At 39.9% G+C, this 18,663-nt stretch overlaps 1 protein-coding gene across 2 annotated transcripts in view; it reads right to left on the reverse strand.

Annotated features, from left to right (window-relative positions):
• Window positions 1–15,893, reverse strand: part of LOC111564220 (glycerol kinase-like) — a 27,082-nt gene extending 11,189 nt beyond the window's left edge. For both annotated transcript variants that reach the window (XM_023263688.3, XM_023263680.3), the window contains exons 1-8: window positions 15,656–15,893; window positions 11,662–11,735; window positions 8,661–8,767; window positions 8,452–8,529; window positions 6,636–6,715; window positions 6,150–6,287; window positions 5,776–5,885; window positions 3,724–3,790 (exon numbers count right to left, since the gene is read on the reverse strand). In XM_023263688.3, the coding sequence (XP_023119456.1) occupies window positions 3,724–3,790; window positions 5,776–5,885; window positions 6,150–6,287; window positions 6,636–6,715; window positions 8,452–8,529; window positions 8,661–8,767; window positions 11,662–11,735; window positions 15,656–15,709 (708 nt within the window). In that variant the 5' untranslated portion in view covers window positions 15,710–15,893. The remainder of the gene's footprint in view (window positions 1–3,723; window positions 3,791–5,775; window positions 5,886–6,149; window positions 6,288–6,635; window positions 6,716–8,451; window positions 8,530–8,660; window positions 8,768–11,661; window positions 11,736–15,655) is intronic.
• Between the last annotated feature and the right edge of the window lie 2,770 nt (window positions 15,894–18,663).

The raw sequence follows: 18,663 nt of genomic DNA on the forward strand, positions 1-18,663 counted from the left end.
TGACTGTGGGACACTGCTGTCTACTGTATAATGGATCAACTGTGGATTTCACAAACCACACAACATGAATAGACAGCAAGTGTGTTCACATTAAAAATATTTGGACAAAGCAAGAAGGCATTCACTGTCATGCTTAATAACGGCAGGCCTCATGGGACATACTGCTCGTGTTAGGAACCAAACAACCAAACATGTAACTCCGACTAGCTATTTGTAGTAAAGTATATAACAAACAAAACACATTTGTGTATCCAATGATTGTAATACAATATATTCAAGAGCACTGCAGTGAAATGTGACCTATTACCATGTTAATATGTCCATGTGATGGGTGTGATAAGACTTCAGGTCATCAACATAATATGACTCAATTTCTATAACAATGTTAATCAATAAATCCTCAAAGGCCAAAAACAAAGCATGACCATAGTTAAGTTTAAGTTAAAGTTTAATTTATTTATATAGCATATTTCAACAACAAGGCGATTCAACGTGCTTCACAAGGACATTAAAACAGCAGATGAAAACACAATTATAAAAAGAAAAGGGACACATTTAGAAAATCATTAAAAAGGTCCATAGTAATCTTAACCAGAATTTGAGGATTAATGCATTATTCATACAAATTTCCAGCTTAATGTGATAAAAACCCCATGACAGCCTTCATGCTGCATGACAGGAGTCATGTCAGAGTGCTTTTATTACCCAATATAAAGGTCGGTTACACTACAACGCTTAATTACACCATGAGGTGCACAGAGTCCTCTTATGATGACTGCTCTTCTTAGTTGTGGATTGTGTTGATTTCATTTATTTCCATTTCCAAAACGGTTGTTGCAGTTAGGAAGAGTTGCAGGAAGATGCTTCCAAACAGCAAAATATACCTCAGACACTTAGAGGTAAAAGACAAACAAAAATGAGGAAAACAAACAAAGCTGACCTCTAAACTGCAGTACAAGGTGCATGTTGCATAAAAAGATTGAACAGGAAAGATCATGTTGTAGTCAGGAGATAAGATACGAGCGCAGACAAACACAGATAGACGATAACAGGACCAGTGACCTCCTATTTTATAATTCAGCTGACTTCAATATGGGTTCATCCAGCAGCACAGCTTCAGAAACCATTCAATAATCACACCATATTCCAGTGTGACTAAACAACAAGGCATCTTATCAGGCCATTTATCTGGGAGAGGCCACGATAAGAACTTTTATAGAATTCTATCTGTACTTAACAGAGCAAACCGTCCAATGCACATTCAATATAAAATATAGCAACATTCTCTTTTTAGAGCAGAATAATACAGGGTTATTCAAAAAAAAATGAACCGATTTCAGTATGCAATATTTTAATAAGGAAAAGCAATAGAAAACTCCAGCCAAGTCACAAGCATTCTACTCACAGTCAACTTTTTTTTTCCTGTCTTACAAGTATTCAATGTGGCTACCACCTGCAGCACGGGCAACATCAATGCGATAAGAGAATCTCTCCCAGATACGTATCAGCATATCACGATCCACTGAGTTGACCGCTGTTGTTATTCGATGACCTTAAACATCAAATAAAAGTTGATTGTGAATAGAATACTTGTGATTTGGCTGAAGTTTTCTATTGCTTTCCTTTATTAAAATATTGCGTAATGAAATCAGTTCATTCTTTTTGAAAAACCCTGTACTAAACAGCAATTAGTCGTGAATAAGACCAGAGAAAAAACAATATTCCTATTTTTTAAAAACAGACTAATGCTCTTTTGGCTTCTCTCTCAACCGCCAGACCCCAAAACCCCAAAAGGTTTAAAAGGCACGTTTTCTTAAAGGCAAACAAATTAAAGAAAGAAACTCTATACAGTCAATAAACTAATCATCTGCATCGTTCTTTAAAAAAAGCCAAATCTAAGCTTGAAATTGCTACATGTCATCAAAATCACTTCTTCCACTTCTCATTTAAAACGTCATCAGAAATGAACTGTTACTATTTACTAAACTTTATGTTGCTGTGTGAGAAGAGACGACAGACTCCGTTGCAACCAACAGTCACGTGAAAAAAGTTCAGGAATTCTGCTGAACTGCAGTCTGTTTACACAGAGCAGAAAGGTGATAAGAGAGACTGAGAGGGAAATAAAGCATACTTAAATAAAAGAAATGCGGCATGGATCAAAACAGTATAGAGAGGAGTAAGGGCTGAACACATCAATTTAAATTCTTTTATTTGTATTTTCCTTTGTGGTTTTTTCCTTTTTAAACTCTCTCAGTGACACTGACCTTCAGTTAAACCAGGGGTGTCAAACATACGGCCCGGTTCAAAACTGGCCCGCCAGAGGGTCCGATCTGGCCCACAGGATGACTTTGCAAGGTGTAAAAATTACAGAGAAGACATTAACTGCAGATTGGACATTTGTAAAACTGAACATTTTAAATAATTTCTAGACCTTGACAAGTTATTTTGATCATAAAGCAAAATATTATATTGTTGAGTCCCAGATACCTGGAACTAAATGTTTAGTGCCTTTGTAGACACACTGTGATCTGCAAGTTGTAATGTGGAAATGATAAACTGAGGCATACTAGTGTTGAAATTGAACTTAATTTTCTTCACAAATTTTCAGTTTGTTCACAGTGTTTTAGAAAAATACAGTTCCTTAACTGTGAACATTTTCAGAATGTATTTTATTGCAGTTAAACAAAGGGAAAAATCTGGAGTTGTGGTTATCTATAGGTTATTATGCAGTAATTTTACTGATCCGGCCCACTTGAAATCAAATTGGGCTGTATATGGCCCCTGAACTAAAATGAGTTTGACACCCCTGAGTTAAACATATTTCACAATGCTGAAATTATACAGGCTGATGCTATTTTAGCTGGAAAAGTTTTACTACTTCACAATCAACGCTATCTGTATATTATCTGCTATTCTGATGAACTATACACTTTATCTTATCAAGTTTTATTAGCCATTACAGTGATTAGACTATTTTATGACACCATTTACCAGAATATTTTCTAATTGCAGTTAGCCTTAGTCTGATGATATTTACTGTCTATGACAAAATAGAATTTGGGCTGCACTCAAAGACTCCTGGGAACACGACTTGGGTGTTGAAATGTCCAACAGCCAGTGGAGTGATGTTCTTTGTCTGGAGCGCTCTTCATTTGTATGCTCGACGAAAGACCTAACACAGCGCAAGAAGCCCACTACACCTACACAAAATTATTTAAAATATTTCCCAGCACAAGTGATGCCGTCTCCAGCTGATGATTTATACATTACATATGCATACTTGTTTTGGACATGCATGAGGCTTTTGGTCGACTGTAGCTAAAACTCTTTACACAGGTCCTCAACACAAGTATGACCCAGACTCCATCTATGCTCTATTCGATCTCTGACTCAAACTCACTACAATACAACTTCTTAACAGTTTTACGATCCATACAACTGGATGGGAAGTGAAGACTAACTAAAAGAATCTGGGAAATTGGGAAATAAAATCCTTATTTTTTTGTAGCCATGAGCAACATGGAAGTGTGGGAGACTGGGCGGTCGCTTTGACATATCTTAATAAAGAGGTTCAGAAAAATGTATTGACTTCTCTCTAAGATAGAAGGGTAACTAGGGACGGTTTAATCAGGTGTATCTATAAAAACAGACAGTATTATAGAAAAAGAACAAACAGCATTTGAAAAACTGTCCCAAACACACAGCAAGTTTATCGGCGCTTACCATGCAGCCGTATATTTCAGAGGAACTTCGGACTTTGGGCAGGATTTCCATCGGGACATCAAAGTACCTGGAAACAACACAACAGGACTCAATCACAATCACGTAGGTTTATAATGTACCAAGCACGATGCCACAGTTTTACAACAGGAACTTAACAACCTGTGACCTGGAGCTACCAAGAGCCTGAACCTGTGTGAACCTGTGAGGTCTTTGTTCTAGTTTCTGCCTCATCCCATGTTTTACAAACCAGAATGTTTCAGACAAAGGTTCTTGAAAAGATGAAAGTTGAAGAAACATTGCATTTTAATGCCGTGTTTGTTGCAAATGCGCCAAGTGCACATCTCTCTTGGGAAGTGTGTATTGTGTAATAGATTTAAATATTATGATGGGGCATTGTCATATGAAACACCATCAAATGCATGAGCATTACATCAGGCTGGATCAGATGCACTGCAAAATGTAAGATCTGTGGCCATTAAATTATGAGACTGGGCACATTGTAGTCATTGATCAATGGGCAACATAAACAACCCCTTTATCCTCTGGAGGGTCATGGGGGCCAGTGTGCCACCCTCAATCTGCTCAAGTTAAATAAAATTGAATTACAGCATTAGTCCCATTTGTCACACCTTATATATCCTAAACTGCAAGTTTGGAATTTGCTAACTGCACTGTTTCAGACTGCAATTTTGAGCTTACTATCAGGTTGTCCCAATAGCTCTCTGAAAAACCGACAGTTGATCCAAAACACTGCAGCGAGAGAACTGACGGGAGTTACCAAGAGAGATCATATTTCTTCTACACTGGTTTCTCTTCATTGGCTTCCTGTGACATCTATAATAGAATATAAAATCCTCCTCCTGACATGCAAAGCTCTTAAGGATCAATCTCCATCGTATCTTAAAGACCTTATAGTAGCATATCATCGTAACAGAACTTTTTGCTCTCAGATTGCAGGTTTACTTGTAGTTCTCAGAATTTCTAAAAGCAGAATGGGAGGCAGAGCCTTCAGTTATCAGGCAGCTCTCCTGTGGAACCAGCTCCCAGTTTGGGTTCAGGAGGCTGACACCCTCTCTATTTTTAAGACCAGGCTTAAAACATTCCTTTTTGACAGAGCTTATAGTTAGGGCTGACTCGGGTGACCCTGAGCGGGTCAGTTGGAGTCCAGATGTATGGGGCACAACTGACTTCGACGTCCCTTAGTTCTGCCCCTAGTTATGCTGCTATAGGCCTAGGCTGTTGGGGGACCTTTTTCGATGCACCGAGCCCTTCTCTCATCACCTATGTGTTTATTATCTATACCATTATTGCATTGCATTCACTCTGTGTCCCCCTGTGTCCTTTCTCCAAGTGTTCCTTGTTCCAGAGCTGGATGCTTCTGATCTGTGGCTGCTGTCCCACCAACTGGCTTAGCCTCCATCATGTCCATGTGTGATGCTTCTGCTGTCTTTCCTCCAGCCCACTGCTTCCAGCTGCCCATTTCCATCAATCTACTCTGCACTGACCTTACAATACATGATGTGCTCATCGACACACTCTTTGTATCTTACTTACCAGTTATATATGTAGTATATTTAATGTCAGAGCCGTACATCGTGACAGTAAACTTATGAATCAGTTTACACATTGGCTTGTACTTTATATGTATCATCTATGTTTCTCTTATCATGCATGTATACCAATGTGTGTTATACATTCCCTTGTCCCCCACCCCCCTCTTCTCCCATCCCTCTCCTTCCCCCTCTACCTATTCTGTCCCTCCTAACCCAGCCAGCGACAGATGGGTGCCCCCCATATGAGCCGTGTTCTGCTCAAGGTTTCTTCCCGTTAAGAGTTTTTTGCTTGCCACGGTCGCCTTAGGGCTTGCTCTGGGGGTTCACGCAAATGGGTTCTGTCTTGACAATTTGAATTGTAACTGACGCTGTATCAGTAAAATTTAAGTGAACTGAAATTGAATTGAATCTGAAATCAACTACCTACTGACAATTATGTTAAATGCAGCAAATTGTGATCATATAATGCTTCAGCGTGTGCATAAATGTGTTTGTTTACCTGCAGAGCTCAGGATCCCAGTCCATGGAGTGAATGTTGAACAGCATGGTGCGACTGGCATTAGACACATCTGTACAGTGGACTCCTCCATTCCTGCCCCCCGTCAAACACTGAGGGAAGAAACAAAAGGTAACTGGGTGCTTCACGAAAAAATAATACATGAATGGATGCACAGAGGCTGGTTTCAAACCAAGCAGGTTGAACTTGCCCATTAGCCAACATAGGAATGATTTTGTACACATTAGCTATGTGTTTTTAATCAGCTTTTAAAGGCATTCTCTGGGCTTCAGTTTGGCTCCATACAAACCAGTGGATTATGTCATCTCTTGCTTCATCTATCTTTACATGCAGTCTGTGTTTAACACTGCTCTTACCCAGATGATCCATGAGTCCACTGTGCCAAACATGGCACGGCCATCCAGCATTGCCTCTTGGATTTCGTCCACATTGTCCAGCAGCCAACGCAGTTTTACCGCACTGAAGTAGGTGCTGATTGGAAGGCCTGTCTTGTGCTGTGAAGAAACATGTTTCACATGGTTTTGGAAAGAAAGACCTCAACCTGCAGACACGCATATCAGAAAAATCATCAGGAAAGAGATCAAGGCCACACTGTTGGAGGTTTATGGATGCTTTCCATTAAATATAAAATAGAATCTTGTAGACTCTTCATTCAAAGCACTACTGACTTCCCCATACACTGGCAAGACCACTATCAAATATTCCATTGATATATATATATAATGTATTCCTCCCTATTGTGGTGAAATTTCTCAGGTTTGTGAACAGTACAGCCTGATTTTAAAATCCAACAGAATGAAAAAACAGAAACATACAGGGATGTCTTGTCCATCATTTCTTACCTTGAGATGGTTCTTGTTTCGGCCTGGAGCTTTGTTGATGAGCCTCTCCACTGTTGACTGTGTACGTAGATCCAGCCAAACTAAACACAGAGTGCAGGAGGAAGACTCACACATGAGAACCTGAAATATCTACATTAGTCTCATGAAAAAATGTCTACAGTACTGTGAACCAAAATTAAAAGAATGAATACATTTATTGCACTACTTAGCTTCATATATACACTATCATTCAAAAGTTTGGGGTCACCCAGGCAATTCCATGTTTTCCATGAAAATTCACACATTTATTGTATTATGTGCTAACATGATTGCACAAGGGTTTTCTAATCATCAATTAGCCTTTCAACACCATTAGCTAACACAATGTAGCATTAGAACACAGGAGTGATGGTTGCTGGAAATGGACCTCTGTACCCCTATGGAGATGTTCCATTAAAAATCAGCCGTTTCCAGCTGGAGTAGTCATTTACCGCATTAACAATGTGTAGATTGTATTCTGATTCATTTAATGTTAAGGACATTTCAAAGTGACCTCAAACTTCTGAACAGTAGTGTATAATTGTTCATTTCCATTCTTTTTTAATGAGTTATTTTAATTTGTTACATTCCATAATCTCACAAGGTATATATGTATTTTTGTGTCTACTTGATACTGAGGATATTAGGTGCCTCAGCATCAAGTAGACACAAAAACTATAAAGAACCAAAAGCACCTGTTCTGCTGGTTGTTGGTCACAGCACTCAGAATGATCTGGTCAGTGACAGTCACACCACATCTAAGCCATGAAAAACTACCCACTGACAGCATGGAACATTAACATGCTTGAACAAGGCCAAGTACAAGATGAAATGGAACAAAACTGACTCTGATAATCTCAGACAACATATGGCACCACCATTGAATCATAGCAACATATAGCATAAACAACAGGAACACTAAGAAAGAACTTTTGAATGCGAAACAGTTATTTCACTGAAACTGTTTCAATTTCTACCCATCTAGCCATTTTCTATACACACTTAATACTCATTAGGGTCACAGAGGGGGCTGGAGTCTATCCCAGCTGACTTGGGGTGAAGGCAGGTAACACCCCAGACAGGTCACCAGTCTATCACAGGGCTACATACACAAACAATCACACTCGCACTCACACCTACAGACAATTTAGAATCACCAATTAACCTGAGCATGTTTTTGGACTGTGGGAGGAAGCCGGAGAACTTGGACAAAACCCACATAGGCACAGGAAGAACATGCAAACTCCACGCAGAAAGACCCAACAATGTTTCAATATCCTACAAATAAAAACCATTTGAATAATTCGAGGCACTAACTTACATTTTAATCAAAGTAGCTTCAGACTAGCCAGCTGGACATTCCTTTATCTGGTCCCACTGTGTACACTGAACAGCTGACAACCCACTCGCAACACATCACTCACATTCCATTTATATTCCATTCATGAGCTTGAAAGCCTTGCAGATGAACTACCCTATGAAGTGCTTGGGGTTACAATGAAAGCTTGTCTTTGCTAATAATGTCAGGTTTGAGTGGGTGGTGACTGCATTGCTTAGCTTTCTCATTGAATCTCTGCTGAGATGGTGATTGGCCGGGCAGGGACATGACATAGGACACCACAATTTGATGCAACCAAGTCATGCACTGTGCACTTTCCCAGATTACATAATCTTATTTGCTCACATAATGATGTCACAGCTCAGTGACAAAATCTGACACTTCACCTATTTAGAACCAAAAAGATTGTAACAAAGGGAACTATTTTAAATCCTAAAACATACAGATAAATATACTTACCAATGGCATTGTAGAGTGGCTCACCAGTCTCCTTGTCCCAAACTAGGGTTGTCTCTCTCTGATTGGTCACACCCACCGCTGGAAATCAATACCAACATAAATGTCAATAAAACCTGTAGCCAACTTCTCTGTTGAGGGACTACCAGCTACTGTTACCTGTCCTCTCATTCAGATGGAGGTTTAAGCACTCCACACCATTAGTGTCTCACCTTTTATATTGGAGACGCTAATGTTGAGTTGGCAGAGTTTCTCGCAGGTCCTCTCCATGCACTCGTAGACAGATTGCATTATCTCCCTGGGGTCCTCCTCCACCCAGCTGAGTCAAACACACATACAGGCATGTAAACATACAGGCCACACATCTAGATCCAGAACCTGCTTTATCCTGGACGACTGGACATTTCTAAATATGCAAACAAAATCCTCGACATTACAGTTTAGTTGTGTGTTGTGTTCCTCAGCTGCAGCGACTGCTACAGTCTGACAGTCACATACAGACACTGTATTGTTCACCCCAGACTAATCACTCTCTGCCTTTCAATCAGTTGAATTTCTGACAGGTCATAACTCTTTGCTGCCTTTATTCAGTGTGAGTGCGTCCTGATTTTTATTGCGGCTGTCAAAAGATCCGTTATAAACTGTAGCCAACTCCATACATCCATCCATTATCTATAAACCACTTAATCCTCATTAGGCGAGGGGCTGGAGTCTATCACCGCTGACTTGGGGTGAAGGCAGGGGACACCCTGGACAGGTCACCAGTCTATCACAGCGCTACACATAGAGACAAACAATCACACTCACATTCACACCTGCGGACAATTTAGAGTTACCAATTAACCTCAGCATGTTTTTGGACTGTGGGAGGAAGTCGGTGTACCCGGAGAAAACCCACACAAAGGGAGAACATGCAAACTCCATGCAGAAAGATCCCAGGAAGGCCGGGATGCAAACTGGGGAACTTCTATCTGCAAGGCAACAGTGCTAACCACCGATCCACTGTGCAGCCCTGTAGTCAATTCATTTTCTATAATTGGAGTAAAACAATATTTATGTCTCTAAACTCTTTTATAGGTTTGAGGGTTACAAAACATCTTTCTCATATGTACTGTAAATGGAACTGTTGCCTAAGCCAGTAAGTACATCCAGAGGTGTCTTGGACTTCAGTGGTGCCTTTCTGACACTGCTCTGATGAACATCTCACTCAGGTACTGGTGCTGAAACAAACGATCACATGGCCAGAAACACAGATGGTAATAAGATCTGGAAAGGGACAGTATGGAAGGCAGAAGACTGTGTCGACTATACCATTTCTATAGTAAGGCACCAGGAATTTGTCGTAAGAACCCAACAAGAAAGATGTAGTCCAGGTTGAAGTGAGCCACAAAAGCTCTGGTCAAAACCATCTGGGAAAGGCGAACGTTGTTGGTTGAGTGAGGTTTGTAGAACTAGTGACAGAAAGCAAAGAGCAACCCCTATTCAGTTAAAGATGGCTGCTGTGTCCCTCTCAGTTAGTTTCTGGGAGACACTGGATTCATGCCAGCGAAAACCAAAAAGGCCTAAAAGATTTCCCTGTAGAAGCAGAAAAGGCATGTTTTTGACTCAGGCTGTGAAGAAAAGACAGGAGCTGCTTGATCCAAGAAGCCATGCAGTGGAACCACCTCAGGAAGAAATGCTTCAAAGCTCTAAGCATTGACCTGTCACCAAACTGGTCTTTCTGCAAGCAAGCCTGTGTCGTCATAACCTTGCAAAATAATCTAAATTACCACCGGCAGCTACAGGATATGTGCATCATAGAGAAAACAGCACAGGATTACAACAGGCCATCATCAATGTCATGAAAAACATAAATCAAATTAAAGCCTAGTCATAGATCCAGTGTTTTTAACAGCAAGGTATCACACTACTTTACTAGCATCCGTACAATGTGCAGCATTAGTTGCTTCATCTACAAGTCATGCAGGTACACAGCCATGAATGTTTTTGACCCAAGTACAACAGGTTACACCACAGGTTGCTCATCAACCAAATTTTAAATAAACAGTAACATCTGAAAATGTATCATCCATACCAACTTGTTGAGCAAGCACTAAAATAAAAGCCAGACTTTGGTGGTTATGCATCAAATAAAGTTAAGAAATTACTCTAAAATGCAGTTAAATTGTAACTTGTGTGATCTAGTAAAAACGTACCAGAGGAGAAGGAAGATACTATTGTTACTATCTGCAATTCTTCAGTCAGGCTGTATTTCTTTAGCATTTGTATTGATTTTTGGGCTGTTGTAGAAGATTTTTTTAATCAAGGTTTATCAAGTATGAGTCAAAATACTGAAGTTCAAAAGGAGGCAAACATCTAAAACTTTTGCCGTCCCTTAGCAAATGCACTACCGTTCAAAAGTTTGGGGTCACTTAGAAATGTCCTTATTTTTGAAAGAAAAGAAGTTTTTTTTCAATGAAGATAACATTAAATGAATCAGAAATACAGTCTACACATTGTTAATGTGGTAAATGACTGTTCTATCTGGAAATGACAGATTTTTAATGGAATATCTACATAGGGGGACAGAGGAACATTTCCAGCAACAATCACTCCTGTGTTCTAGTGCTACATTGTGTTACCTAATGGTGTTGAAAGGCTAATTGATGATTAGAAAACCCTTGTGCAATTATGTTAGCACATGAATAAAAGTGTGAGTTTGAACGATAGTGTACATATTATCATTATTAAGTGAAAAAAAGTAAATACAATCTCTCCATCATCGGGTGACGCAATTCTAGAGCTTCCATTTTTCCACTGTCTGAAAAGTTAAGAAATATCAGTTAAGCAGAAGTCAACACAAGATCTTAAAGAGCAAGAATTTTTCTGAAAAAACGTCATTGGTCCACAAATGGAAATGGTCTAAATGGAAGAGATATAAGAGGGAAACTTCACCAGGAATCCTGTCAGTTTTGCAATTATGCTAAACAGCGTCTGAAATAAAAATTAACAATAACATTTGGCAAGAGGGTCATTTTCTAAAGTCCAATCGTTGGAGGGGTTGTGTTTACCAATTTTCTCTTCAAAAATCAACAAAATTTGTCATTTACTCAGTGTTGCTGCATACAGTTTATCAAACCACTGGTACCAAGAGACATCGGTCTTGTAGATTTACAGGTTACTAAGTAGCAGAGCATCTAGAAATAGTGTTGTGGTGGAGTTCAAGTCACTTACCCCTCCTTGGGGAAACTCTGGTTGATCTCCACTTGATGGTGACAGATCAGTTCAGCTGTTTTTGCATTGAACACCTATAAAGACACACAGTTCAAAAGATGTCAAGAACAGAAACAAAAAAGATAAAGAGCAAAAACGATAATAGGAAGATTTGAGAATAAGGTTCTTCTAACAGGGGCTGCACAGTGGTGTAGTGGTTAGCACTTTCGCCTTGCAGCGAGAAGATCCCTGGTTCACGTCCCGGCTTTCCCGGGATCTTTCTGCATGGAGTTTGCATGTTCTCCCTGTGCATGCGTGGGTTTTCTCCGGGTACTCCGGCTTCCTCCCACAGTCCAAAAATATGCTGAGGTTAATTGATTATTCTAAATTGCCCGTAGGTGTGAATGTGAGAGTGATTGTTTGTCTCTGTATGTAGCCCTGCGACAGACTGGCGACCTGTCTAGGGTGTCCCCTGCCTTCACCCGAGTCAGCTGGGATAGGCTCCAGCCCCCCCCCGTGACCCTAATGAGGATTAAGCGGTGTACAGATAATGGATGGATGGATGGATGTTCTTCTAACAAGGAAAAAAGCTGTCATGGTTTGAAAACAACACATCATTTTCCCAAACCAGTGACTGTAACTTTTCTTTTTTTTCCAGTGACAAGAACAACAACGAAAAGAGTAGAAAGATGATCATCTTTGGCAGGATTTAATCCATTACTCACCATATCTGTCACCCCAGGGTGCTGCCAGGGACGGCAGATACAGACAATAGCTAGCCATTACAGACAAGAATGGAATTAACATAAGGTAGTATATTAGTTGAAACCTATAGTAAGACTGACTTCAGCACTTCCTCTAATAAAGTAATAGGATAAAACACCTGACTACACTACACTACACTACAGTACAGTACGCCCCTACAGTTCACGGCCAAGAAGAACAATGTTCTGGGACATTTGACCTACTAGTAGTTTTCAGTCGCTTTACTACCTGAACTTCTTTGTATTTTATGATTGTCTTAAAAAGAAAGCTAGGAAGACTGGGCAGGCCACAGACTGACCGTTCTGATGCTAAGACAGAGGTAACATTCAGTTGAAGTCACATATCTGGACAGCAAACAGGAAAAGCTCACCCTGTAAAAAGAGACGGAGCATGTGACAGAAGTAGGATGTCTGACGTAATTTTAGGCCAAAATTGCACCACAAATATTCAAAGTCAGACTTGTCCTGTATACAGGACACCAATGTGAGCAACTTCAATTTCCACAGTTTTTCCCATGTGATCCTGGTTGTCTGCCTGACCACGTAAGGTTGACGTCTAAAACAAGTCATGATTGTTATAAATCCATCAAGACAGCTCGAAAACAGCAATTTTCAATTTTCTCACTTTCCTCAGCAGTGTTTAGTCTGCGATTCTTCACATGTCAACATTATCCTTTTGAAAAACTGCAATATCCCTCTCCAACTGAAATGACAAGTCGAGTTAATCCACAGACCTCAATCATATTTTTTTCAAAGACAAGTGCATTGTGTGAACCTTCTGTCTGCTTCCTCAAAGAGCAGATTATCTCCATAAACCACATGTAGAAATTACTTAAAATTTACAGTTTTACAAATTTACAATCTGCAGTTAATGTCTTCTCTGTAATTTTTACACTTTGAAAAATCGTCCTTTGGGCCAGATTGGACCCTCTAACGGGCCAGTTTTGGTCCGTGGGTCATATGTTTGACACCCCTGCCTTAGGAGATTTGTGTCAGTTTTGTTTGGGTAATTAACTTGGGCAACTGTAGAACTTCCACAGTGGTATGAAAACTAAGTAAATCAACGTGAATAATTCAAAGAATTTCCTGATAATAAAAACTTTAACTAAAGCTGAAGTCAAGTTTCCAAAAAGTGAGGGATGAATTTGCAGTTCATATAGATAGGTAGCTAGATAGCTAGATAGCTAGATAGCTAGATAGGTAGATAGGTAGATAGGTAGATAGATAGATACTTTACTAATCACAAGGGAAATTCAAGCTGCTAAATACACTGAGAGGATCCAGGCTCAGATATGTTACCGATATATTTTAGCATTACCAGTTCCTTATTATCATCATGCTGTTTATTGCGACTATGGTCTACCCATGAAACATAAAAACAACCTTCTACGTTAAAGTTTAACATCTGGCCAGATCTACCTTTTGTGGGTCTGACCTTAGTGTGAGCTGATGGAAATGTTGGGCAAAGACCTGGTTCCTCATTAAAACAACATCCAGGGTAAAGTTTAGCACAGGTTTGCTGTGGACTTCCATAATTATTAACTACATGAATTTAAACTGTGTCCATAAGCACAACAAATAAAGTAGACTGGCGCTGCAAAACACTTAGCTGATCATGTTCAAAATATGGATCTGTTTTTGTTTTTTGGAAGCACTGTGAACAAACTGATGTTAACAAACCTTGATGAGGCAGCAGTAGTTTAGATTTAGTTGCTCTCTGACAGTCCTGGCATTAAAGCCTTGTTATTGCTTCCAGCTGACCTACTTGAGGAGCTCCAATTGTAATCACAATGGATTATTCAACAGGATTCATTTGACTGTTTTCTCAACAGTGGACTGTAAGTAATAATTAGACAAATGTCATGGGTTTCCTCAGGACAGGCTGATAAATTTCTAAGTAACATCTACAGAACTGGGATGATGGAGGTGTTTGTCTTTGTTGGTTAATAATAGGAAATGAGCAAATCAGAGAGAAATTTAAACAAAACGGTTGCAAAACTGTCACAAAAGAGAATTTCAGATTGTTTTAAGAGGAGTTGTGAGCTGTTCATTCCTCTGCTTGTCGTTCAGTAAATCAGAGTATGTCTTAGTGCCAGTTCCCTGCCATTTCAAGAATCATTTCAACACTTATCGGTTGGTACAATTTTAGGGCTGAACAATTAATTGAAAAACTATTGAAATTTCAATACGGCAATACTCAAATCACAGGTGCTGTAATGTTATAGTAACGGCAAAATGTATAACAGCATACCATTAGAAATCCAGTATTGTGGTACTACAGAGATTCTCAGTCAACAAATCACATTTTCCTAAACATAAGGGACCATGCTTGTTTTGTACAGGCCACAGTAGGAATCACATCGTTCATTTTGAGATTTGTTTCAGTTTAAAAAATGCAAACATGTACCATTTCTATTAAAATCATGACTCCTGAAACAATGTCTGTCAAAATAACAGGATTATGATGTGCTTTTTTTTTTTTTTTTTTTTTTTTTACATACTATTAAGCCTTGTTCAACGGTGTTTTGACTTCACATGACGGTATTTTAAAAGTGCTTTGGTTTCATTTGTATCACCAGTGCAGAACTTCTGATAATATTCTTGCTCTCAGGATACAGATTCTCTCATGAGCACAAGGTCCAAATTCTAATACTCAGACATAATCAATGAATCTGCTGCACATGTGTTGGTAAACATTAGCTGCATTTCAGCAGAACTGATCAATTCAGCAGTTCTACCAAGTGGCTGTAATGTTTGCTTCCACGTGTTGGAATACACCAGACAGCTGGAACAGCAACATGTTGGTTTCATGTTACAAGTTAAGCTGAACTCAGTTATCCTGGTCCTCTGTATCCGGTTACACACTACTGGTTATTATTTACACCACTAGTCAAAACTCTGGACACACCTTCTCATTCAGTGGTTTTTATTTAATTATTTTGTACATTGCAGATTAATACTGAAGACATCAAAACTATAAAAGAATATTATGTTGTAAACAAAAAAGTGTTTATCATCAGTATTAATATACAATGTAGAAAATAGCATAAATAAATAAAACGCATTGAATGAGAAGGTGTGTCCAGAGTTTTGAATGGTAGTGTGTGTCAGCCTACTCTGTTATTTCCACCTCCAACTCTCTGCTCAGTGAAAGTCTTCATTGTGGCAACAGCTCTATGGTGGAATCAACGAGCTGAACACTGGAGTCCAGTAGACAGTCAGAGGCAGCTCCTCTCATTGAGCAAACTCACCAGGAACCTGGTGGAGCTCGTCCCCTGGTCGATAGCAGCTACCAGCGGCTCCATTCTCCACTGTCCGCTCAAACACTGACGGAGACTCACGGTGACCGGTACCGGCTGCTGGCTGTCTGAGCTGCCCGCCGCCGCTTCCTTGTCTTGTTTCACTGAAACAAAACAACAAGACAAGGAAAGACCCACCACCCGTGACGGACAAGACGACCGACGGAGCGGACAGACCGACTGCTTGAGAGGATGTCCAGGAACCGGCCCGCGCACAGCCACCAATTGGCTGCTGTCAGAAGGCGTCGGCCACGCGCCGTCCAATCAGATTTGGGGGCACGCTCACACGAGTGCAAGACCCGAGGTCGCGAGGACACGAGAATACTACTGGAGATAGGATTTATGGCTCTTTGAAGGGAGCTGGATGTTGAGGAGCCGTTCCTTTCAAAGAGCCGTATAAAAGACTGGCTCGTTATATTCATTTCTTTTAGAAGTCAACCAGGGGTAAATGTTTTTATCAAGGAAACCATCGGTGGTAGCAGTTATAAGATATGATATGGATCAGAATAATTCAAACTTACACATCCCACCAATATATACTCTAGTTTTATTCATATTTTTTTTACACACACACACACACACACACACACACACACACACACACACACACACACACACACACACACATATACATTCTTAATTATTGTTTTTAGATTTTTTTTCTGTGTTGTTGAAATGTTCTTGTGTGGTTACATTGTTTTTGTTTTATTTATATATATATATATATATATATATATATATATATATATATATATATATATATATATATATATATATGTATATATATACATATATGGCGGTGTAAGTTGTTTGCTAACCTGGACTTGAAAAAGATGTTTTTCTGACAAATATTGCATTTTGCTTTACTTTCATCCCCAGAAAAGTGCATCCAAATGCTGTCACATTTCCTTTGACTCTGGCTCATTTTTTTTTTTTCCATTGTTAATATTTCTTCCCCTCTGATAAAGCGGTAAATGTGACTCTGCTCCAGTCTCCAGTCAGCTGGACTCAGGCAGCGCTCACACTTCTCTAAGTTAGCTGCATATAGCTACATTCATGTGAATGGAGGATGCTGTGGACAACTCAAACTTAGAGATGTCATTAGTCGTTTATGTGAAGGCAGCGTGGACAGCTCAGACTCAAGGGGCAGGTGACACATGAAGAAAGCACGGGCAATTTGCACATATCGTTCACTTAAAAGAGCCGTTCAAATGACTGACTCGTTGGTGAATGTCGCATCTCTAAAAACTACACCCGAAACATGAATGAGAGCAGAGATTGTTAGAGACATTTACACAGGCAGATCTATGCCTTAAAGGCTGGGAAATAGGTCAAGGAGACACTGGATCACTCCAAAATATATAAACATTTTGAAATCCTGTCAACCAGTTACTGGCTGCGCACATCACTGTCTCTCTCACTCCCTTACACACACTTAGACACACTTACACACACTTCCAACTGCAGCTGTTGCAGCAGCTCCCACTCCACATGCAGGGTTAAGGAGTTTACACACTGTCTCCTCTTCTCTCCTTTCAGTCACATGGGTTTCCTCTGATGATGAGGGCCTAAGGCCTAAAAATAGAATGGATCTTTATTTGGCTTTGTGAAGAACTGAGCTGTAGGGGCCTTCACTGGAACAGGGCTGTTACCAGACAGCTATCAAAGTTGGTTGGTTCTCCCTTTTAAATAAACCACTCAGCTGCAGGACAACTTTTTGGGCCATTAGCAACTAAAAAGTATGAAGAGCAAAAGTACTTGTCAGACAAACAATGGACCCCTCTGACCACTGTATTAATGTGGAATTATAAATACTAATGGATTTAAGGTTTCAGCTGCCTATTAATGTTTTTGTTGCTGGTTATTAAACATAGGTATTACAGACCGATCACAAAAAGGTTTGCTGGTTTGACTGGTTAGTATTCATTTATAAAGCCTTTGATACAGTACATGAAACATATGCTACTTCATATTATTTACTCCTCGGCCACAGTTACTCCTCTTGGTATCCAGTGAACGCACCAAAAGCAGAGGGGACAGGGCTTTTTCAGTTATTGCAAGCAGGCTGTGGAACAGTTGCTCATTCTATATTAAATCCTGTCCTGCAGTTACTAATTTAACATCAGTAATGAAGGCTCACCTTCACTCACTTGCTGCCCTAGTCACATCCATTTGTACTTTCTTTGCTTTTTCTGCTTTATATTAAATAGTACGGGCTGCACAGTGGGGCAGTGGTTAGCACTGTAGCCTAGAAGATCTCCGGTTAACATCCCGGCCTGGGCCTGGGATCTTTTTGTATGGAGTTTGCATGTTCTAAATTGTCCATAGGTGTGAATGTGAGTGTGACTGTTTGTCTCTCTGTGTAACCCTGTGATTGACTGGTGACTGTTAGAGAATTCTGCGATGTCAAAGGATGAACGAGGAGGCAGATTCAGAGACACGCTGGAGACTCAGATGGCTTATTTTGAGAATAAGGTTTACTGATATCAGGGGAAATGATACAACGAGCAACACGGTGATGTAAGCACTGGCAGCATCAATTCTGAAGATTCTCTTCCACCTTGGGTATATAAGGACTAGGGAGGAAAGCCATAATCAGATTACGGCCCAATATGGAGACAACTTATCTACTCAAGAATGTCAACTAGACAATATGTAATCATAACCAAGTCATGTCTTGGTACAGCATGTTTCATGGCAGCATCTGCCTTTCTCAGGGCCATATTAAGTACAGAGAGAGCCTAAACATTCTTACAGCCTCAGTTTGGGATAAGCAGAATAGGAACAAGGGTCAACCTATAGAATGATTTGAGGTGACTCATAGGATCTGCGAGGAAATACTCTAATAAGGGGAAAGAGAGTAATTTTTCCTTCACAGTGACCTGTCCAGGGTGTAACCTGCCTTCACCCTAAGTCAGCTGGGATAGACTCCAGCCTGATTTCATTCAGTTTTCTCATGT

The sequence above is a fragment of the Amphiprion ocellaris genome, chromosome 11 (genome assembly GCF_022539595.1).
Source record: "Amphiprion ocellaris isolate individual 3 ecotype Okinawa chromosome 11, ASM2253959v1, whole genome shotgun sequence".
Lineage (NCBI taxonomy): Eukaryota > Metazoa > Chordata > Actinopteri > Pomacentridae > Amphiprion > Amphiprion ocellaris.